Source organism: Cricetulus griseus, chromosome 5, assembly GCF_003668045.3.
Source record: "Cricetulus griseus strain 17A/GY chromosome 5, alternate assembly CriGri-PICRH-1.0, whole genome shotgun sequence".
In the NCBI taxonomy this organism is placed as follows: domain Eukaryota; kingdom Metazoa; phylum Chordata; class Mammalia; order Rodentia; family Cricetidae; genus Cricetulus; species Cricetulus griseus.
This window is the reverse complement of record NC_048598.1, coordinates 21,885,616-21,909,990: the sequence shown is the minus strand read 5'-3', so window position 1 is coordinate 21,909,990 and position 24,375 is coordinate 21,885,616. Positions and strand designations below refer to the sequence as shown.

At 44.2% G+C, this 24,375-nt stretch overlaps 1 protein-coding gene and 1 pseudogene across 2 annotated transcripts in view; one reads left to right on the top strand and one right to left on the bottom strand.

The window, feature by feature from the left end:
- Positions 1 to 5,120: 5,120 nt before the first annotated feature.
- LOC100771602 lies at positions 5,121 to 5,620 on the top strand (annotated as a pseudogene).
- Positions 5,621 to 9,655: 4,035 nt separating this feature from the next.
- LOC103161893 (low affinity immunoglobulin gamma Fc region receptor II) overlaps positions 9,656 to 24,375 on the bottom strand; it is a 37,262-nt gene continuing 22,542 nt past the window's right edge. Inside the window, exons 3-9 of one of the 2 annotated variants that reach the window (XM_027417046.2) lie at positions 21,422 to 21,442; positions 18,652 to 18,909; positions 17,112 to 17,366; positions 16,339 to 16,461; positions 14,107 to 14,247; positions 11,923 to 11,960; positions 9,656 to 11,827 (exon numbers count right to left, since the gene is read on the bottom strand). In XM_027417046.2, coding sequence (XP_027272847.1) covers positions 11,741 to 11,827; positions 11,923 to 11,960; positions 14,107 to 14,247; positions 16,339 to 16,461; positions 17,112 to 17,366; positions 18,652 to 18,909; positions 21,422 to 21,442 — 923 coding nt within the window. In that variant the 3' untranslated portion in view covers positions 9,656 to 11,740. The remainder of the gene's footprint in view (positions 11,828 to 11,922; positions 11,961 to 14,106; positions 14,248 to 16,338; positions 16,462 to 17,111; positions 17,367 to 18,651; positions 18,910 to 21,421; positions 21,443 to 24,375) is intronic. The other variant, XM_027417047.2, reaches the window with a different exon arrangement.

Genomic DNA, 24,375 nt, shown 5'->3' with positions numbered 1-24,375 from the left:
ATAAAAGCACATACCCAATACACATATTTAAATAGTAGACTTTGATGGATTGGATGAACTATGCACATGTAAAACTGTTGCCAGAATAAGATAAACAAAGAGGTGGCTCCTGAAATGTTTTTGTGTCCTCTGTGAACTCTTTCCACTTAACTTTTTCCAAGCAGCCACTAATTTATTTAATGTCACTATGGCTTATGGAACACTCTCTGTAATCCTATGTAAGTTAAATTATACATCATATCCTTTTTGTCTGGGTTTCTTCCATTCAGTATAACCGTTTTCAGACACATTTTTGTTGCATCTGTGAGTAGCATCTGTAAAATTGGTGGATGGAATTACCAAACTCTGCTTATGAATTGACATACTGCTTAACCATTAGTTTGCTTCTATTTAAGGCTATGACAAACAAAGCTATTATGTGCTCTCAGGTACACTTTATTGCATAGACATAAAGCTTCATTTATGTTGGGCACCTAAGAGTGGACTGGCTGGATCCATACAGGTATGTTTTTAGATATGTATGTATATACTTTAGCTTTTTAACTTTTGTCTTACTTTATACATTTAGTTTTGCTTTTGTGAGACAGGATCTCTCTATGTAGCCCTGGTTGTCCTGGAATTCACTGTGTAGAACAACCTGGCCTCAAACTCATAGAAATTGGTCTGCTTCTGCCTCCCAAGTGCTGTCTTTGTTTTTGTTTTTGAATCTTTTATGTGTGGGGGTGTTTTGCCTGCATGTCTGGCTGTGAATCTACAGAGGCCAGAAGGAGGAGTTACCAACAGTTATTAGCCACCATGTGGTTGCTGAGAATCAAATCCACATCCTTTGGAAGAGTAGCCTGTGCTCTTAACTGCAGACCCATTCCTCTAGTCCCCTACCCCAATTTCTTTTAATAGTCTGACACAGGGTGCTATAGTGTAGATCTCATTGGCTTGGGACTCACCATCCAGCCCAGGCTAACTTCAAATTCACAACAACCCTCCTGCATTAGCCTCTTAGAGTGCTATACAGGCACGAGATGCCACATCTTGGCTTTGTTTTTAGACTTAAGGAGAATGCTAAACATTTTTCCAGATTGTATTAGTCAGAGCTCTCCATAAAAATAAAACTAATATAAACATATGAGGAACTTATACTAGATTTTGGCCCATGTGCTTACGAAAATGATCAAGTCCCACCTGCTTTCTGCAAGCTGGAGAACCAGGAAAACTTGCTCTATACTTCAAGCCCAAGGGCCTGGCTATCAAGGAAGTCTGTGGTTTCTCAAGCTGAGTCTAAAGAAGAAGTGAGAAGCCAGAGTGCTGATATCTGAGGGCAGGAAAAGATGGAAGACCCAGTTCAAAGAGAGAAACCAGGTGCCACTTCCTCTGCCTCCAGTTTTCTCAGGTCCTGAACGGGATGGGTGTGGGCCTCCCACAGTGGATAAGGGCAGATCCTCTTTCCCCAAACTACTGACAGCATACTTGAATTATCTTCCACCCATCTGGCCTCTCCTCCATCTCGACCAGCCTGCCGTCTGTCTGTCTGTCTGTTCTTTCATCTAGACTGTGGGGGACCAAAGTATTTCTGCTATGGAATATTTTGAGACTCAGCCTTGGGTCTCACTAAACATGGAGCACCGGAAAGCTCCGGCCCACTAGTGTATTGTTAATGTCAGTAAGGCTACTACTGTTTACCATGGCCTGAGGGTAATATGCCTCTTATTTGTATGTGCCTAAGCATCTGAATAGGCCCTCACCTGGGCGGAGGAGAGAGGTGTGTGAATAACTTGTGAATATAGAAGGTTAGGAAGAGAGGCAAGCAGCCAGAGCATCGAGGGAACAAAGAGAGAAATGGTTGCCTCATGGTATTAGCAGGATGGTTAAGAAACACCAGAAAAGATGGCTAATAAAGAAATGACTCTAGTTCCACAACATGGAACTGAGAGCTCTCTAAAGATGACAAGATGCCTGTGTTTGGTCTTTATCGCCGTTGGGTTGCTCGGAGCTTCCAGGTCCACACACCCCCACACTCAGGTAGAACCTCATGGACTGAGGCTGAGACAAGCTGGGCCACGACACTGGACCAGCTCCCGCTCTTTGCTTTTAGGGCCTCCTTGGTCCAACACTTTGTTTCTGTCGCTCTCTGACCTTACACCCTGACTCCACAGCAGTAGTCAGCACAGTGTTTCCAGCAGATGCAGTCTTTTCCTGAAGAAACTCTACATTCCTATCTGTTTCCCAGCTTCAGCCGCTCAGGTTACTTTGAAATTTCTTGAACTCTGCAGTTGCCTCTTAGCTATCTGTAGCTTGTTCTTATTAAGTGGTGTCACAATCCAAAAGGGAAAGAGACACAGTTTGAGACAGAAAACAAAACAAAACTAGTAACAGATTGTGCTCTAGACTCTTCAAATTGGAAATAGGTCTTGAGAGGAGTGGTGCACATACCTTTAGTCCCAATACCCAAAAGGCAGAGTCAGGGGGATTCCTATGAGTTCCAGGACAGCCAGGACTACATAGAGAGACCCTGTTTCAAAAAAGAAGGAGGGAGGAGGGAGGAAGGGAGGGCGGGTAGGAAGGAAAGAGGGAGGGGGAGGGGAGAAAAAAGGAGGGAGGAAGGAAGGAAGGAAGGAAGGAAGGAAGAAAGGAAGAAAGGAAGGAAGGGAAAGTTCTTTAAGTTCTTAATTTACAGGCAAAGTTTAAATATTATCTTTTTGTCTTGGTCTCTGTACCATCATTTGTCCTATTGCTGTGATGAAGCGTATATTTGGGATCAGAGTTTGAGGGTATCGTCCAGCACAGCAGGGAAGTAGTGCGGAGCAGGAGCTTGAGACAATGGTTCACATGGCATCTGCAGTCAGGAAGCAAAGAAAGATGACTGTCGTTGCTCAGCTAGCTCTCCCCACTTTGTGCAGCACTGGACCTCAGGCCATGGAACGATGCTGTCTACATCTTCCCATCTCATTTAACCTAACTAGATAGTCCTTCTTAAGCATGCCCAGAGGCTTGTCTCCTAGGTGACTCTAGCCCCCATCAGGTTGACAGTCAACATAAACTGTCACAGTCTCTTCACTGTGACTCTGCAGATTTGTTTGCAAAGCAGCTCCTTAACTGGCTATTCCGAGTGGTGTATTACAGAGGCAGGCAGGCCGGCTCTGGCTGGGCCTCATGCAAAGATTTGTCTTTCCTTTCTGTGTAGCTTTGCTTGAGATTGCCAGCGTAGGACCCGGCCTTTAGTTGCCAGTCACCATGGATTTGCTCATTTAATGTGTTAATTGAGATACAAAATATCTGACAGAAATGAAATAGGCCGGAAGGTATAGGGTACAAAAAGGTGCCCAATGTGGTGGCTCACATGTGAGAGCCGAAGTTACATTTTAAGTCTTAATTACGGTGCCTAAGAGATTCACGGAACAAAAATGCCTCTCGTCAGCAAGTCCGTTGTTCAAGGACAGATAGCTCCTGAAATTCGGGGGGCTGTTGTTTATGGGAGAGAGCAAGTCACAGATTTTCACTCCCATAAACAAGTTTGTTTGACCCATCTGCACCAAATTTGCTTGATCATATGTGGGCAGGAGGTTCACAAGCAGGAAATGTATCCAGATATACACTTACCCGTGATTGGATGTAGGCTGGAGGTGCGTCAGGATGTAGGCCCGCCCCTAACTGGACCTGATGGGAAATGGAATGAATTATGGGTTTTCCTTCTTAAGATGCTGCAAACCATGACTCAGGGCCATTTCCTTCCTGGATATCGAACCAGCCAGAGCCCATCCGCCTGGCCAGTATTTAATTAAAGTGTGCTTCAAATTTGGCTTTCAACTGTGGTAGTGGTCTTATTCTCAATCAGTGGGATTAACACTCACCTGTAATCCCAGTACTTCAGAGGCTAAAGCAAGCATATGACTCTGAACTCCAGGCCAGCTTGGCTACTGTGTGAGTCTGTCTTAAAAAAAAAAAAAAAAAAAAAAAAAAAAAAAAAAAAAAACTGTTTGGTTGCTAGAGACTGATGCAACCACAGGCTGCATTGCAGCAGGTATCATGTGATCACTCAAACAGCAAAGAAACAAGACCATCCCAAACTGGCAGGAACCACCGAAGCTTATTAAGACAGCCACAAATGTTACTGCTTCTCTGTAATGATATCTCCGTTCTACTAGTCTTGCACTTGACACCATGCCAATACAAAAACCTCAGATAAGAAAAGAAGAGTGGAGCAAATGCTATCTCAGAAAAAGTCCAGGGCTGGAGAAATGGCTCAGAGGTTAAGAGCACTGACTGCTCTTCCAGAGTTCCTGAGTTCGGTTCCCAGCAACCACATGGTGGCTCACAACCATCCATTATGAAATCTGGTGCCCTCTTCTGGTGTGCAGATATACATGGAAGCAGAATATTATATGCATAATAAATAAATAAAATCTTTAAAAAAAAAAGAAAAAAGAAAAAGTCTAATCTATTCCTTGAGCATCCAATATCCCCATACACACCCTAACTCATGAATAAAGCCCTCCTTCCATTAAGGTTTATACATAAAACAAACTATCCAAAGTCCCAGAATGAGTCTCTTAGAGAAACACATAAGCACCTCTTGAGTTCACATTTTCACTCATAATAAAACGTTATCCCAGTTCCTCACCTTGTCATGTCTCTGAATTCTTTCCTGGGTGGTAACAAAAGGGGAAGAGAGTGAGTGCCTCTCTTCCAAATCATATTCTTAAACATCAAAAGGATAATGTTCCCCCATGTTAATTAAAAGGAAGTCAGACATCTCTCTCTGTGACTCCTTTTGTATTGGTGAGGAAATTTGCATTTCAAATGTTTTGTTTGTTTTTTTTCAAGACCTTGTGTAGCCCAGGCTTCCTAGGTAGCCAAGAATGACCTACTTGAACCACCTACTTGCTGAAGTTACAAGTATGTCACACCTAGCTTTGATGCTCGAATCTTTAAAGATAAAGCTTGTAATTTTATGACTAGTTCAGTGTCTTCATTACTTTTCTTACTGCTGACAAACTATTTTATCTAGATATTATACCATATTAGGGTTGAAAAAAAAAAACAAACTCAACATACGAATCATTTCTGGGGCTGGGGAGATGGCTCAGTGATCTTGCTGTAAGGGCCTGATGCCTTGAGCGGCTGCGATGTTGATGCCCAAAAAGAACCGGATCACCATGTATGGACTCCTGTTTAAGGAGAGAGTGATGGTGGCCAAGAAGGATGATCACATGCCCAAACACCCCGAGCTGGCAGACAAGAACTGCCCAACCTTCATGTCATGAAGGCCATGCAGACTCTGAAGTCGCAAGGCTATGTGAAGGAGCAATTTGCATGGAGGCATTTTTATTGGTATCTCACCAACGAGGGCATCCAGTATCTACGAGATTGCCTCCACTTACCTCCGGAGATCGTGCCTGCCACCCTGCACCGCAGTAGCCGTCCTGAAACTGGCAGGCCTCGGCCCAAAGGTCCAGAAAGTGAGCGACCTGCAAGATTCACAAGAGGGGAGGCAGACAGAGACACCTACCGGAGGGCTGCTATGCCCCCTGGTGCCGACAAGAAAGCTGAGGCAGGAGCTGGCCCAGCCACAGAATTCCAATTTAGAGGAGGCTTTGGTCGTGGACGTGGTCAGCTGCCTCAGTGACCTCGAAACTGTTGAATAAACTTTGAGAAAAATGAAAAAAAAAAAAAAAAAAAGAGCCCGATGCCTTGAGTTCAGATCCCCAGAACCTTCATAAAGGCCAGTCACAGTAGCGCAGACATCTATATTCAACTAAGAAAAGGACAAAAATGAAGCCTTGACTGTCTCTGAAAGAGAAGAAGGTTGTTCAAGAAAGGAAATGTAATCAGACAAATGTCTCTGGGATAAACAGTGATCATCAAATTTCGACAAGGCTGTATGAGAGCATTTGATGGGGAAGCAGGAAGCCAGTTAAGCCCAACAGGACAAGAAATCATGGATGAGATTAATACTGAAAACACAAACAAGGAATAGCAACACAGTGTATTGTTTGGAAATGTGGAAGCAAATTCTCAGAAGACACAGTTAAAAGAGTTGAAGATGGTTCCACATGGGGTCAGGACTGAGGGGATATGGGGAAAGAGGGAAGTCAAGACTGTCTTGTGATATGCCTGCCCTATGATGCAACTCAAATTAAGTGGGAGCATTGCAAAACATCATTTCTTTTTCAAATGAGAGCACTGTCTTCACATGTGTACTTACAGATATTCATGCAGAAAATCAGACATTGTGCAATAAAAGTAGGCAATAAAAAAGCTGGTGCTCAACATAAACACAACAAATGCTTCTAAACAAACCTTTGGTTAAGAAGGGAGTCAAGGAGCTGGAGAGATGGTTCAGAGCACCGGCTGCTCTTCCAGAGGTCCTGAGTTCAATTCCCAGCAAGCACATGGTGGCTCACAACCATCTGTAATGAGATCTGGTGTCCTCTTCTGGTGTGCAGATATACATGGAATCAGAATGTTGTATATATAATAAATAAATAAAATCTTAAAAAAGAAAAGAAAAGGAAGGGAGTGAAGGGGCTGGAGAGATGGTTAAGCTTTTATGAACACGTGCTGCTCTGTCATAGGACCTGAGTTCATGGCAACTCACAACCTCCTGTAACTCCAGCTTTAAACACACACACAGAGTCTTGGTTTTCTTTCTATTGCTGTGATAAAATGCCGTGACTAAAAGCAATTCGGGAAGGAAAGGATTTATTACAACTTACATGAAGAAAAGTCAGGGCAGGAACTGAAGCAGAGAGCATGAAGGAATGCTGTTTACTGCTTGCTCCCTAGACCTTGCTCAGCCCGCTTCCCTTATACAGTCCAGGACCAGTACACCAAGGGGTGGCACTGCCCACAGTGTGCCGGGCCTTCCCATAACAATCATTAATCAAGAAACTGCCTACAGACAACTGATGGAAGAATTTTCTCAGTTCCCTCTTCTCAGATGACCCTGGCTTGTGTCTAGTTGACAAAAATATCACACACACACACAAATAAATAAATAAATAAATAAATAAATAAATAAAAATAAATCTTAAAAAAAGAAAATAAAGCTAAAATCATAAATTGTTTTTGGAAGAACAGACAGGCATATGGAAGTCAAATGCTTATGGCCAAAACAGCAGTAGAGGAAAAGCTACCATTTTTTATCCATATGTTTGAAAACAAGAAATTCAGAAATAAGTAATCTAATATATAAGTCTAAATAAAGTAGAAAATGTCATGCTTGAAAGCAAGCAGAGCTCAAAATACTTGATTAATAAGTCAAAGCTATTACAAGACAAACAAACAAACAAAACAAACAGGCAAACTTAGCAGGGCATTGGTGGCACACGCCTTTAATCCCAGCACTCTGGGGGCAGAGGCAGGTGGATCTCTGTGAGTTCGAGACCAGCCTGGTCTACAAGAGCTAGTTCCAGGACAGCCTCCAAAGCCACAGAGAAACCCTGTCTCAAAAACCCAAAAACCAAAAACCAAAAACAAAAAACAAAAAACAAAACAAAACAAAACAAAAAAACCAAACAGGCAAACTTTAGGGAGGCTTGGTAGGGTAGACAAAGACATAGTGACCAAGGGTTTCAGTCTCAACAGCCATTCTACTTGAGAGGGTTGAGCTAGGTATACTATGGTCATCTCAGCCTCCTTCGTAATCCATGCTGTAGGTATGGTCTGTCCTGATTAATACACTATGACAAGAGCATTGCCAAGGGCCTCTGAGAGTATTTTCCTTGCTCTCAAGGGACACATCAAAAAGGCAATTAGTCCCTTCCTTCCAGATAGCAGAATATGACATTCAGAATCGCTATGTCTTCTTGCCAGCCGAAGGGCAGTACCCAGAGGATTGCAGAAAGAAAGTATTAAGAATCCTGATGCAAGGAGACACTCTGTCTCTGAACTTTTTGTTATGGAAGATAATAATTTCCTTATTGTTTAAGCCGATTTGAGTCATGACTTCCTGTTATTCCTGACTAAAGTCACCCTGATAAAAGACAGCCCAAAGCTAAGAATAGGGGAGGAGTCCATATATAAGTATAAACCCAGAAATCAACAAAGAAGAAAATGCTGAATTTGGGTTGGTGGAAGGCAGATTGATTACTAGAGTGCATGCAGGAAGCCTTCAGTGTGACCCTCAGGACCACACACATTGGGAAATTCCAGCATTTTGGAAGTGGAGGCAGGAGGACCAAGGCCATCCTCAGCTATATACAGGGATTCCGAGGTCAGCCTGGACTCCATGAGACCCCGACAAAGAAAGAAAGAAAGGGGGGGGGGAGAGGGAGTGAGAGAGAAAGAGAGGGAAAAGAGAAGCATTTTGCTGTACATAAATTAATAAAATGTATGATTTTCCAGGAAAAAAACCACACACTTTCAAAACTGGTTTTATTAAGTCTAGAAAATTCTAATGAGAATAATAGTGATACGGAGGGGGAAAGGTTATCTAAACTCTGGTGCAAAAACAAACAAACAAACAAAGGCCATATGTTGTAGAAGTCTACAATCTAAACAAACAAAAGCTGTCATTCACAGATGTCAAACCTTACCCAAGTAATCTATATAGACAATGTAATTCTCCCAGTGCCCTGTGGTGTGTGGAATTCTAAAGTCCACCTGGAAGAGCACAATAATGATCAAGAAAATCTTGAAACAAAGGAATTAGAGAAAACTGGACTTTCTACATATGAAAATATGCTATAAAGCTACAATAAATGAGTGTGTGCTGTTGAGGCAGGAAAAAACAACTAGAATAAGGCAACAGACAAGAGACTGATGTCGATCTGTGTGTGGGAGTTGATAATGAACTAATAGCATTTCCAATCATTTTCTTTCAAGGGATGAAACACGAATAATTGACCTCAACACAGGGAAAAATTAAGTTAGGTTCTTACCTTACACCAAATTCAAAAAGATTTTCCAAGTGTACTTAAATTTGGGTCCTTTCGGTAGGATGGGGGTAAAAAATAAATAAATAAATTCAGATCCTTTCTAAAGTGTTTAAGAATTTTAAGTAAATTTAGTAAGGTTTCAAGGAAAGATAACAAGTAGGCTTTTATTGAACTCTTGAGATTCAGAAAGCCTTCAAGTTGCTATAACAAAATCCCACAGACTTGGGTAATTCTTTATTAGCAGGAGGTTCTGGAGGTTGAGAAGTTCAAGACTGGGGGACCAGAATTCTTCTTTTTTATTTTGGTTTTTCAAGACAGGGTTTCTCTGTGTAGCTTTGGAGCCTATCTGGGCATTTGCTCTGGAGACCAGGCTGGCCTCGAACTTACAGAGATCCGCCTGCCTCTGCCTCCCAAGTGCTGGGATTAAAGGTGTGTGCCACCAACGCCCGGCTCAGAATTCTTGATGTATCATTCTATGGGCTAAGAAGGAAGAAAGTGGGGGAGGAAGGGAAGAAAGACAAAGCCAAAAGGTACCAAATTCACCCTTTTATAAGGAATCCACAGAACTAATCCATAGCCCATGAGCTAGTCACCTCTGGTCAGATAACTCCTCCCAACTCTGTTGCATGGGTGCTCATGTTTCCAATACATGGTCTCAGGGGAACAAATCTAAGCCATAGTATTAAGAACATCAAATAACACCTGGGCCACATAGTTCAGTGGTAGAACAATTAACCAGCATGAATGAATATCAAATAGCCCAGAAACTATGAAAGGAGAGTTTTATTTATTAATTCATTCAACAATATATTGCATTGTTCTGGTCTCTGGAATGCATTAGTGAATAATTAGTGAAAAGAGGACTGTATTGAGCTTACATTTTAGTTTACATGAGAATATATAAACAAGAAGATACATAATTACCCACACTGTAACACGGAGAAAATAAGAATGAAGTAATATCAGTGGTCAGGAGAGGCCTTGCTAAAGAGGATATGAGAAAGAACTCACTAGATTCAAGGGGCATGTAAGGCTTTTACTTAAGGGTATACATTAGGAATACAAGACTTGTAGATGCATTCTCCCTGGTGTCAAACAACCTTGTTTGTTCATGTATTTGGACTGAACCACTAAGATCCATGCAACGTGTCTTGGTTATCAGGAATTTCAAAGCGGAAATTCTGGAGAGAGGGTTATTGTCTATTTTATTTGTGTGTCTGTTGGATGCACACACATGGGAAATGTGCCTATAAACGGGTGTGCAGATGTCAAAGGAAAACATGGGGTGTTCTTCTCTTTCTCTCTTAGTCCTTTGAGACAGCGACTCTCGATGAAACTTGAGCCAGGCCAACATCTAGCAATCACCAGTCATCTTGTTGAACAAAGCAGTGAACAATATAATCATGTGTAAAGTATGGTGCCATACATAGGCTTTCCAAAAACTATGTTAAATATCCATACAAAAATCCAAATGTACACCAAACCTACAACAGTGGTTATTCAAGAGCGAGAGAGAGAAAGAACAAATTTAAGGGGAATGAGGACAACAGAGAACTTCTGCCTTATACCTCTGTACTCTGAACTTACGTGGTTACAGCAAGCTTAAATTTCTACCTGAGTGATTTTGTGAACATATAAAAATATATAATGTGATCAATTAAAAAAATACATATATGCCAGCTTTGTGTGGTGGCACATGCCTATCATCCCAGCAGTTAGGAGGTGGAAGCAGGAGAATCAGGAGTTCAAGGTCATCCTCTGGTTCCCATGGGCATTCACCTGAAGATTGGCTTCCTGAGAACTCATGCTACAAAACGGAATGATCATTCTGCTTGTCACGGGAGAAAAGAGAAGAAGGGGAGGAAACAGGAAGACTCGATCCCTGGAAGAGCTGTCAGGTTGAAGCAGAGAAGCCCTGGTCCTCTACTCCTCCAAATCACCGTCTATCGTCCCCTCCCTCCTATCCATTACTACCAGGCCAGGTGTGGTGGATAGTGCGTTCTTGTCATTGTGGAGCTCTGAAGGCAGAGGCAGAAGGATTGACAGTTTGAGGAAGATCGACTAACTGAAGGGGGTCGAGGCACCAGCTATGCAACTATAAAGAAGTTGTCATCTGTGCTAAGACTGCTGTTTTAAAGACATTCACACCCCTGCAAGGAAGTACCCATACCTCTGTAAGGAACCCCTCACCCATGTTCCCATAAATAAGCCCAATAAACTCACCAAACTAGACTTAGGTATAACCATTATTTGTCATGAGTGCCCTGCCTGAGATGCTTGTCTCCCCAGGAAAAACTAGCGCATCTCCCCAAGATTCTTCTCACAGAAGAGCATCAAACTTAAGAGAGCTCAGTCTACACTCCAATCACCTCAGCCTTGAAAAAGTAAATACAATGTTATTTTTACAACATTTTACTATAAAAGTAATAGGTGACCTTTATAGAAAAAGAAGGAAGAAGATTAAAATCCCTTATAATTCCATCACCCTGAAGCATGACTTTTAACATGTTGGTACAAGTCCATTTTATCATCTCTGAGATCATGTATCCTAACATAATTGTTCTCATGTAGCCTGTAGCATAAGTTGTTCCCATGTTGCTGCAATCTGTTAATGACAGTAAGTTGATTAATTTTATTGGCTGTGTGAATCTATAGCAGAAGAGTCTTGAGTTGGGAAGCGGTAAGTCATACAAGTTATTAGTCCAGTCAACCACTGGGGACCAGTACCGTAGTGTCTGTTGGTTTGGGGACGCATATAGGTGACTGTGCACGGCCTCCTTAATATCTGCACCATCCCCTTGACCAGGAGACCATAGATCCTGGCCTTCCTGTTTGCTTTTCCCAATCCCAAGTCTAGACAAGGGAGATTAAATGCGGTTCTGGTAATCAGGCTCTGCATCTTCATCTGGAGCTTCAGGATGCTTGAGAAGCGAATAGGTGATTGTATTCTCAACCTAGAGAAAGCAGAAATGAGTCCCGAGCGCTGCACATAGGTCATGGGGAAAGCAGAGGAGCAGGGAGAGGGGAAAGGACCCAACTGGGCTCTCACCTCGGTTTTGGCAGCTTCTTCAAGATCAGGAGGGTTGTCTGTGGACAAAAACAAATAATTAACTTGGGCATTGCTGGAAAAAAAGGGCCTGATGCGCTATTATTGAGGCTTCAAAACCAAAGCTTAAAGCAGAGTCAAGGCAAGGCTTGCCAACCCCAACCCAGGCCTTCAGGCCATGCAGTGCGGCAGTATAGCCTGCGTCCCTGGCTATCTTGGAATCCAGCCTTCCCCACTGGCCATGCTGGCAAAGGGAAACAAATTTGTGCCACCTTCTTTTCAGACAATCTTTGAACTTTCCCAGCAGCAAACCAAACAGCTTTGGGACTCTGGGAGGTTGGAGAATGGGGAAATGTTTAGAACAGAGTGAAAATCAAGTCCAGATTATGTGTCTGCCACAGACTGTAGGGAGAGAAACAAATGGCCGTTTCTGTATTGGACAAGTACAGTTTATTCTTGTTGAAGCATTGAAGAACCAGGTATTCTAACATTAAAAAGAAAAAAAGATAGAGGAGAAGAAAGAAAGGGGAGAAAGGGAGAAAGGGAGGAGAGGAGAGAGGGGAGATGGAAAAGAGAAAGAGAAAAGAAAAGACAATATTTCTCTGATAAATAGCCCAAGCACCACATTCTCTTATGGCTTTGCCCTAAGTTCCCTTTGCCAGTATGAAAAGCAGCCCCAGTGTCTGTAAACCAGAATTTTGGGAAGTGGGGGAAAAGGCCAAGACAATGCCTCCAGTCTCTTCACTCAGTCCCTGGACACAAAGAGCCCTGTTTGCCATGTTCCAAATTCTGCCCCCACAACACATTCAGAATTCCCCCTTTTAATACACTTCTTAGCAACTGCAGCAGCTAACGATGCCTTTAGCAGAAACCACAAGCTCTGGTGCCAGACTGCATAAATGCCATGTGAAATGTGCTTATACCAGAGTAGACAAAGCCAGACTAGGTAAATCCAGTTATGCTTAGACATTTTTGTTTTGTTTTAGTTTGGTTTGGTTTTTATTTTGTTTTGTTTTTTGTAGACCTAGTTTGATCCTAGATGTGGATCCACATAGCCAAGCTGAAGAACACGGGCCTTGCTCAAAGCGAAGCCAAGTGAATGCTATTTTGCTCAAGCTCTCATATCCGTTGGCTCTGCTCTGAGTCATACTCCAGTCCCCTAAAGTGGAATCTCCAAGGAAGTCTTCCTCTTGCCTATGTCTGCTGCCATGGAAGCCCCTAGAGAAAACTCCACTTGCCTTTATGCTCTGTCTTTAACTACAGCCAAGCAGAAGCCCATAATACTCCCACCTCTTTCTCCTGCACCAGGGCTGAAAAGTCACTGGCTTTCACTTCTCAGACCAAGAAGGGTTCAGAGGTCATCTAAACCACTCACTCACCCACCCACCCACTCACTTCTTCACTGGAGTGACTTCAACCTCATGGGGAGCGATCTACTGAGGATTCAGCTGTATAATAGTGAAAGGGTCAGGCCAGTGTTTGATAAACCAAAATGAGTGGGCACTAGAGCCAAGGTGTGCCCACAAGCACAGCCTATGAATAGTAAGTGTGCCCACAAGCACAGCCTATGAATAGTAAGTGTGCCCACAAGCACAGCCAATGAATAGTAAGTGTGCCCACAAGCACAGCCAATGAATAGTAAGTGTGCCCACAAGCACAGCCTATGAATAGTAAGTGTGCCCACAAGCACAGCCTATGAATAGTAAGTGTGCGCACAGAGCATAGCCTATGGATAGTTCTAGTGCCCTGGAATTTGTTCAACTCAAATCTCCTCTCAATATGCTAGTAAAAGTTGAGCTGTGCCATGCCTTCCTCTACTCCTCCACAGAGACACACTTCTGAAAAAACCTCCAGGGTCACCCCAGACCTCCCCCTGTCCTCTTAGGGGCCTCCTTCTTAATCTTATTGGCCTCCGTCATACAACTGTTAAGCCTGTTTGCCAGATTTGCCACATCTCCCCAGAAAGATCCAAAGCCTCTGAAGTCTTGCTCTAGAAGTATCTCCAGATTTCCTTGTTCGTCTAGAAGTTTAGTCACAGTCCGTCCTTTCTCTCTCTGGTGTTCCTTTTCTCATCTCTAGTGAGATCCGCCTTAGGTCTAGGAGCCAGACTCAGAACTGACCAAGAGATTTGAGTCCCAGCCGCCCTCCCACTGCCCCTCCCTCTCCTGCAACTCCCACTGAACTCACAAGAGCTGCTGCTTGCTGGCTCCAGTCCACATGGGGGCCCTGGGCTGACCGGCACTGAGTCCCCGGAGGGAACGCTGTACTCACCTAGTTCCTTGGGAAGGGTATCTCCCTTTTCCCTGTGATCAGGGTTTCCTGGGAGAGCTAGGAGGGGGCATGTAGGAAGTTAGTAGGATTATGGGATGAGGGTTGAGACCTCAGGATCAAGGACCAGGGTCAGAACTGAGTTAAAAGCAACAGAGACCTTTCCCTCTCACTGTCACCAGTCTCTTCCCAGCTTCCCAGCTCCCCTGCCTAGGAACCTTTCCAGCCTATAGTGACTAACCCAAGAGGACTCCAACAGATGTCACAAAAACCACTCCACTGCATCTTTCTTAGGCTTGCCTGGCCCTCTAGAAGTATCATCTTTTGGTTGGGTGTAATGGAGCACACCTTTAATCCCAGCACTCAGGAGACAGAGGCAATCAGATCTCTGTGAGGTTGAGGCCAGCCAGCCTGGTCTATATAGTGGGTTCCAGAGCAGCTAGGACTACAAAATGAGGTCCTGTCTCACAAACAAAAAGATGTAATCTTCTCCGAATCTCTCAATATTTACCTATCCCTGAAGATGAATTCCTAGGAACCAACTGTAAAGTGTGGTGGGAGGTATTAGGTGTTAGTCAGTAGCAGCGTTTTCTCTTCTGCTGATGGACCCACAACATTCCTCATTTCCATGGCTTGGCCATAGTTCTTAGAATGCTCTTCCACTTTGCCTAACTAATGGCTGCCCCCAGACATCACCCTTCTCCACAGTGGTTAACAACTTATGTGCTCTCTACTGTCTGTTAGGCACTGGTACAAAGGCTTCAGCCACACTCATTGTCGTGGCACTCCTGTAAGGTGGGTCCCACAGTGTTCTTCATTTTTCAGACTAGTAAACTGAGGCACAGAGGTTGAATAATTTACTCAACTTTATCCATCTGCTGAGCTGTGAGTGGAGATTTGAACCATAGCAATCTGGTTTCACTGTATGTATTTCAACTACCACACCACCCGGGCTCCCCCGTGAAACCTTCTCAACTGCCCCAGCCAGACTGCCTGCCACAGTTTGGATCTGAAATATACATGAAAATCTCATGTGTTAAATGCTTGGTCACCAGTGGAGTAACTGGGAGGAAGCTGAAACTTTAAAGGTGTGGACTGAGTGGGATGTCTTTATGTCACCAGGGACATGCTCTTGAAGAAGACTGTGAGATTCCCTATGCTCCTCCTTGATCTCTTTGCTTAGAGGCCATTAGGTGAGCAGTTTTGTCCTGCTGTGCACTTCCTCTATGACATTCTAGCTTGTCACGGGCCCAAAGCAAGAGGGCCAAGAAAGTATGGACTAAGTCCTACAAAACTATGCTAAAATAAACCTCTTTGTTTGTTTCCCTCTTTACTTATATATTTTAAGATGGGATCTTGAACTTGTGATCCTCCTTGGCCTCCTAATGCTGACATGCATTTTACTACTGTGCCTAGCAACTTTTTCTCTTAGTAAGTGGATTGATTATCTGAAGTACTTTGTTATAGTGACAGAAAGCTGATAAACACATGGGGTTATGGAATCTTCCCTTTTTAAAAATTTAGACAAGGTCTTGTTGTGTGTATCACAGACTGACTTCAAATTCATTCTTCAGCCCAGGCTGTCTTCAGACCCTTTGAAAAAAATCTTTATTTATTACTGTGTGAGTGTGGGGGGGTGTACACTGTAGCATATCTATGAAGGTCAGAGGACACCTTTGTGGGATCCGTTCTCTCTTCCCACCTTGACTTGGGTACCAGAGACTGGACTAAGATCACAGGGCTTGTACTGCAAACACCTGTATTGATGGGGCCATCTCACTGGCCCTGCTTCAGACTTTTGTTCCTTCTGTTTTACCATCCTGGGATTACAGGAATGTGCTACGACCTCCAGCTGATAATCATATTTCTATTATTTCATTGTTCTAACCCCTTCTTGTAAGTATCCACTTGTACCTCTGTCTTCCTCACAATGCTGAGAACTAGCCGAGGTAAGAAATGGAACCAAACACAGGCAGTGTCCAGCACAGGGTGTGACATATCACCAAGTTTGTTCAAGTCTTGTTTAACCGATGAATTTGGAAGCAGATGAATGAATATGAGGACACTACATCAAAAGCAGATAAGTCTCTAACCTCTAGCCCCAGCTAAGTCGGAACCGATAATAAGAGGTTTCCAAAGAGAACCACCCACCTGGAGCCTGTTTTCGCTTGAGATAGATCAAAGATACTAGAATAATAACAATGACAGCTACAGCAATTCCGGTGACAGCAGCCACAATTGTCAATACCGGTAAAGACCTGCTGGATCTGGGTTCTGGAAATACAGATATGATAACAGGTAGTAAGTTCGCTCTGTGTATCCACCCTTCATCTAATGCTATGCCCAGTGTTTGTCACCTAGATTTTCTGTGTCTGGGTCACTCACAGGTGTAATACATCACCCTGAAACCTCGTCTGCATAGGTTTCTGTAGACAGACTTGTGTCTCCTCAATAACCAAGTGTTTCCACCAAACTAATGAAGGCACAGTGGTGAAGATGTAGTAGCAGAAGGGACAGCCCTCAGATGCCATTGGAAGGATGGATCTGAAGCCTCCCAGAGGTTGCTGGTACCACCACTGTCTAGAACATGCCAGGCCTTCAAGAGTGAATGACCATTATATGAGATACAAGGAGAAGCTAAACTTCGGCTCTTAAGGAATGCCTAGGAACTTAGAGAACCTATGCACCAACGACAAGGCTCTGTTTTACTGCTGCCCAATCGCCCTGTCACCTAAGACCTGCAAGTGAGGAGCTCTGGGCTGAGCCCACCTGCCATCACTCCGCAAGGCCTTCACAGCTCTCCTCTTTGCCTCCGCGCCTATTTTGCTGCTGTGGCATTCCTAGATCTCCATGTGGGGCTATACAACTTTAGCCTTTGTCTATCTCCTCTTCTCCCTTCCAACATCTTGACAGGGTCCCCATACCTTGGACAGTGATGGTCACAGGCTTTGATGTGTAGTGTGACTTTCCTAGACGCGCTGTGCAGTAATATTCACCACTGTGGCTGTGATTTGCTTTGGAGATGGAGAAGCTGCCAACGGAATGTTGATATTTTACAGATTTTCCATTCTGGTAGAATACGACCTTGCTCATGGCTATGTTCTTCCAGCTGTGGCACCTCAGCTTGATGGTCTCCCCTTCCTCAAACACCAGTTGAGGGGTCTGGAGCAGCAGCCAGTCTGAAAGACACAAAAAGACTATAGGACTCAGAGAGCCTTGGCTCAGCTCTGAGACCCAGGCCATCCTTCCTGGTGAGATATGATATGCTAAGGGGAGAGAGCTTTAGTTTGTCATCAGACAATCTTGATCTCTGATCCTAATTCCACTCATTTACAAGCTCTTCAGTCTTGGGCAAGTAATTAAACTCTTCTGGGCCTCAATTTGCCCATCTGTGAAATGGGCATGATCAGATCTTGCAGCTACAATGGCTCTTGGTGCAAAGTATTCTCCTTCCTCTTTTGAGAGAAGGCAGCTGCCACCCAGTCCTGTCAGGAAGTAGTAACAAGACATGGAGATCCAAGCCCTTCCCGGCAGGAAAGAGAAATCCAGCCTGATGGATGTGAAGAGGACACAACAGAACCTTCTGTTTGGGGGACAGTAGAACTTTTTGAACCTCCAAAAATGTTGGTTTCCTGGATGAATAGTAGCAGGTGTGGAACTACAGTCCAGCAGGGCCAGAGGCAAATCACTAGCTTGCTGTGTGCATACTTTTGAGGGAGAACTGGTGATAGGAAGGAACGACAGCGACAGTAGCCGTCAATGCTGCCTCGTAGTGGTTTTCCGTGGGGAAAACTTTTTGCCAGGAGCCTTGGAAAACTGCTGATCTTCTCAGCAAAGAATTAATAAGCCCCGCCCTGTTCTGGGCACTGCAAATATGGAAAAGAATGAAACACAGCTTTTCACCTCAAGTGCCCACAAGCTAGTGGAAGGAAAGGAAAGGACACCCAGGAGTGTGAAGGCAAGAGATCAGGAAACTGCCCATGCTCCCCAGAACCTCCAGAAAGAGACATTGGCACCCTCAGTTGAGCAGATGTGAAAGCTGAACTCAAGGTTAAATTAATTAATTAACCATATTTTTATATGGTCCTTCCCACAGCTTGGATTCAGTTGTGGGCTATCAGCATTCTTCTGAGTGTCAAGTAACAGAAGGGTTTCTATGAAATAGGGACTTCCTTTTTCTGTCACATTCAGCTGTTTGTCTTTGTCCTTGACCTTCTCTTGCTCAATCAGGGCTACCACAGAAAACAACTCTTCACACAAGCTGAGGAATTTCTCAGGAATCCGAGTGCCTTCCACATGCTCACTAAGCACAAGGGCGGGTGGAAAGGGAAATGAGTGGACAAAAGCCCTTCAAGGAACTCACAGAGATACTTCCCAGAAACCAGGCGGCCCTTTTTCCTGCACCCCACCCCACCCCTCAACTTCCTGGTATCCCAACTCTTCCCTGGGCCCGTGTCTACTAACCGGAAATCACTCCCAGTTGTACAGGGTCGCTGAGGCTGGTCTGCCCCATTTGACACTGATATTCTCCACTGTCATTGCTTGAGGCTTTAAACGTGTAGTTGGGCTGGATCTGGCTCCAGATGGATCTCCCATTGTGGAGCCACTGGGTGGAAGAGTTCCCAGGTGTGTGGGTCCCTTCACACTTCAGTGTCACACTGTCTTCCCTCAGCACCTGGATCCATGGGGGCTCAAGTTTCACCACAGCCTTTGGGAGATCGCCTGAATTTTAGAGAGAGAAGGAAGCATGAGGCAAGGGAACCCCAGGAGCCTAAGCAGGCCCCGAGTCTCAGATTAAAAAAAAAAAAAAAGGCACAGGTATTCCCACTGAGCACACCAAGGGTAAGACCCAGCCCAGAAAACTTCTTCCTCTAAATTCTACTCATTCCATCCCAGGAGCCCCAAGGAACTCACAAGGGATGTAACTGACACTCAGCAGGGTAGAGCAAGAGAAAAGGCTGGAGCAGGTTGTCAACTCTCAAACCCCACAAACAGCTGAGGTGCCTATTTAACATGTCAGAGCCGACCTAGCGGCCAGGTTCTCCCAGCATCCCTCAGTCCCTACCTGATATAGGATATGGCCCTCAACCCTGAACTCTTTAGCTCCTGGGCTGGACTCCCCTTTCCCCCAGAGGCTCTTTTTTCATATAATCCAGACATTTCGGTTACCTGTCCCTTTTGTACCTTTGCCTCCTGACTGCTGCACCTGGTGTCATGACCTGTCTTCCCACCCCATGGCATGGTACAGCTCAGCCTGGTCATATCCACACTGGACTCTCCCAGATGTCCCTGCCTCTGACTACGCTCTCCCACAGATCTACAATAAACTTTCTCCCCACCACACCTAGGAGCAGCTATGTCCTTTCCTTTTTATTCCTTTTTTTTTTTCTCTCATTTGGGGGCAAATGAGATACCCCTAAAACATATATATTTCACCAAGATATATTTAAGTTTCTCCCTTCTGTTACTTGCCTCCTCTTCATGTAGATGGCTCTCTCTTGTCAGTAGAACAGGCCTTGGAGCCCTGTGCTGGCTGGTCATATGTCAACTTACCATACAAACTAGGGTCATCTGAAAGGAGTGAGGCTCACTTGAGAAAATGTCTCCATAAGATCTTGCTGTAAGGCATTTTCTTAGTTAGTGATTACTGGGGGAGGGTCCAGAACATTGTGTTGTGGGTGGTGCTATCCCTGGACCAGGGGTTTTTTAAGCAGGCTGAGCAAGCCAGTACACAGCACCCCTCCAAGGCCTCTGCATCAGCTCCTGCCTCCAGGTTCCTGGCCTGTTTGAGTTCCTGTCCTGACTTCCTTTGATAATAAACAGCAATATGGAAGAATAAGCCAACTAAACCCTTTGTTCCCCACTGGCTTTTTGGTGTTTTGTTGTAGCAGTAGAAACCCTAACGAAGACAAGCCCAGAGACCCATGCAAAGTAGAGAGGACTTATCAACACATGGGACAATCTAGGCAGATAGTGCAATTTTCTATAGCTTGAATCTTATTTAGAAAGAGAGGGCTTTGGGGCTTTCTTTTTTTAAAGGTTTGTTTTGTTTTGTTTTGTTTTGTTTTGTTTGCAATAGGGTTTCTCTGTGTAGCTCTGGCTGTCCTGGAACTAGCTCTGTAGACCAGGATGGCCTAGAACTCGGAGATTCATCCACCTCTGTCTCCAGAGTGCTGGAATTAAAGGCATGTACCACCACACACAACTGGTTTTTTTTTGTTTTGTTTTGTTTTGTTTGTTTGTTTTCTAATAAGGATTTGAAAAGTCTTTGACACATAATAACTATGTATTTACAGGGTACAGTATGATAAGTCAGTACATGGACACAATGTGTAATGGTCAGAGTGTTTTAGGTGTTTATCACTTCCCACATTGTCTGCATTGACAATGTTCAAAACATCTATATTAGCTACTGTGAAATATACAAAATTGTCAACCATAATTATCCTTTGTGGTAGTTTGAATGAAAATGGCCCCATAGGCCAACAGGGAATGACACTATTAGGAGGTGTGGCCTTGTTAGAGTATGTGTGGCCTTATTGGAGGAAGTGTGTACTGGGAGTGGGCTTTGAGGTTTCAGACCCTCAAGTAGGCCCAGTGTCTCTCTCTTCCTGCTGTCTGTGACTCCAGATATAGAACTCTTAGTTCCTTCTCCAGGACCATCTCTGCCTGCATGACACCATCCTTCCCACTGAGACAATAATGGACTAAACCTCTGAACTGTAAGCCAGCCCCAATTAAATGTTTTCCTTTATAAGAGTTGCCATGGCTATGTCGTCTCTTCACAGGAACCCTAACTAAGACAGCTTTCTTTCTATAGCACATTCGAACTTACTCCTCATAATCATTTTGTCTCTATCCTTCCCTCTCCCATTCCCAGGCTCTGGTCATTTACTCTCTGTTTCCTTCAGATCAACTTTTTAGAAGCTCTCGATTTGACTTTGAGAGTGGAAGGCAGTTGAGAACAGGGACAGATTTCTCATTGTTGGTGACAATTGGCCCACATTTCACTGTAACAGAACCAGAAGAGCTGCTATACTAGGGAGTCATGCTTTCTGACCATCTGCCTCCCCAGACAGAGGGAAGGAGGGGAAGGGCAGGACTTCTTCTGGGAACAATGGCCCTTTCCTGGTCCTGAGCTTGGTACTGGTACACTCTGAGCACAGCCAGATCACCGGGGGAAGAGGACGGTGAGACACATACGAGGGTGAGGAGGTATGAAAAGAGAACTTACCATGTGTCCCAGCAACAAGATCTGCAAGAAAGGAAGCAAATATCAACCAGGGCCCGGACTTCCACTGAGACATGCCTGCCCAGACCCAGAGCCCCCTTCATTCCCATAGCCCAACCTTCATGGCAAGGCCCTCACCTAAATGAAGCTCTGTCCCAGTAACATCTGTGTTGTGACACTTTCATTAGGCTGAATACTGTGACTGTTAAAGTCCCTGATGAAGTTTACATGTGATTTGTGTTTCAGACTTTGCCAATGTCCATCCTGAGAGTAGGGTTTTTCTTTTGTGGGGAGGGACTATATAGATCACATAGGTAATCCATAATCATTATTGAAAAGTAGAAAATACTCATGGCAAACTATTACCACCTTAGCATATGTATCCTTAGAATTTCCCCATGAGAGTGTGTGTGTGTGTGTGTGTGTGTGTGTGTGTGTGTGTGTGTGTGTGTGTGCCACACAAGATCTAGTAGCTTAGTCTGTTCAGTGTTGTCATTTTTAACACTTATGTGCTACCCTACAATTTAATTTTCCTGTGTTTTATTTCCCTATTGCTAATATTTACATCTTCCAGTTTTTGCTGCTAGGCAAATTTGATAGGAGGAAGAAACCACAGAAGGACACAATGGGGCTAGAGAGATGGCCCAGCAGTTAAGAACACTTGCTGTTTTCCCAGAGGGCCTGGGTTTGATTCCCAGCACCCACATGGTGGTTCACAGTCATCTCTAACTCTGGTTCTAAGGGATCTGACATCCTCTTCTGGTCTCCCTGGGCCCCAGACACATGAGTGGTGCACTGACATATATGCAGCAAAACACTCATTCACAAAAATTAAATTAAAAGAAAAGAACGCTAAACCTGTGGTTTCCCGTGGGAGCAGATGGAATGACCCATGGAGACAGAAATGGCTCAGAAATCGGCCCTGAGATAAACTAGAGCCCACTGTGTGTGCTGTGTATGCACATTTATACACCCGTCCATGGTGGGAGTTTTCACTTGCACTTGAGCTGAAAGAGGCAAGAGGCATCCAAGTCTGAATACCCTCAGGGATGAAGGTGTGAAAGCAAGTGCCGCAGGGGGAGTGTTGCTCCGGTCGTCTAGGAAACTGGATTCTGATCCCCATGCCACCACATCTCAGTGTGTGCACTTAAACCAATCACTCCACCCCTTTGTAATCCCGGAAAGTGCTCTGACTACCTCCTTCCTCGCTGTTCATCCTGAGTGCACCTAAAGGAAATGATATAAGTCCCTGATCCCCACAGGAGCCTACAGTCTGATAAACATTATGTAACCCAGACTGGCCTTGTACTCCCAGTGATCTACCCAGTTCTGTATCCCTAATGCTACACCCGAACATCTTATAAAAGAGACATTCTCAATGCCTTTAGAAGGACATGGACAAATGTTATAGAAGTTCAGAGGAGGAGGATAGTCTAGGACTTTGTATTTGGCTAGATTCTGTCTAGGAGGGAAAGTGAGAAAGTGTTTGTCATTCAGCCTCAATTATTCTATAATTGTGACAGACAGAAAAGGAATATTCCCTAAGAAAGATGGATGGATATTTGTCAACACGCTCAGCAAGTTGCAGCCTGATTGCTGCTTTGGTCTGTTTGAAACACCCTCAACAATGAGGAACAAAGCTGAAAATAGAGGTGGCTGCCATATTCTGGGGGACTGTCACCGTCAAATGAAAGGGCAGTGAGTCAGAACACACAGAATTCACACATTGACTTTACCGCTGCGATGGTTAGTCTTCATTATCAACTTGACTAGATTTAGAATCACCATGGAAACATCATTCATTGTGTCAAAAAGGGGGCGGGTATTTCTGGAAAGGTTTATGTAGGGACAGACCCTGGACACCTGTACTGCTGACTGCACCAGTTTGGGTGTGGCCACAGGTACATAGAGGGGTAGGATAAAAAGATCGAGGAGGAGAGGTGCACTCTCTCTCTTTTGGGGTCCAAGGCAGGTCTGGGAGTGCATCTGAGACTGGGCTGCTCGTAGTGCTAATCTGGTTATTGGCTACACGTGTGAGTTGTTTTCATCGTTATCATTTATTATATAGCATCAATAACCATGTTTTGAGTACGGGTTGTGATCCTTATCAGGTTTATCATAAGTGATGAGACTCACCCTGAATCTGGGTGTGACCATCCAATAGGCTTGGGTCCCAGCCTGAATAAACAAGAGGAGGAAGCAAGATGTGTACTAGTACACATCTCTCTCTGCTTCCTGACTGTGGGTGTGAGGTGACCAGCCCAGGCTCCTGTCACCATGCCTTCCTACACAATGTCCTCAAGTTATATGCCGAAATAAACCCTTCCTTGAGTCACTTTTGCCTGGTGTTTTGTCGAAGTAACGAGAAAATAATTAAATACAACTGATGTACGATGATCTTGCACAGATAATTTTACTTTTCTCTGCTTTGATCCCCTTACAAATGAAAATGGTGACAGCAATACCCATGTCATAAACCTGTTGTTAGGATTAAGGATAATCCAGACACGGCATCTGTGTGGTGCCAAGGGTACCATGTGAGTAATTTTTAAATGATCGTGAGCAAATTTTCAAAGTTTGCTGTTTAGTTCAGTAAACAACGAGAAGTTCATATCGGGGCTGGAAATGCTGTGTCAGGCTAATTGGGACAGAGGAAGTACCAGAGATTAGCAAGAAAAAGATGGTGATCTAGAAAGAATGTTAATGGCTGTGCAACATCTGGCTTCTTCATCCCTTGACTCTCTCATCTGTAGTGAACGCTCTCTCGTATAGATTAGCCACACAGGCCATGTTATACCTCAAGGCCTTGTGATCATCACTCCAAATCACACCACCTTCAAAACCACAAAATCAAATGTCCCAGGCTTCCGTCACAACAATAATCCTCCTCCTTTTTTTCCCCATTTGTCCAAGTAAGCCTCTATAGTCACCTGACCACAACTTTTATCTCACCACTG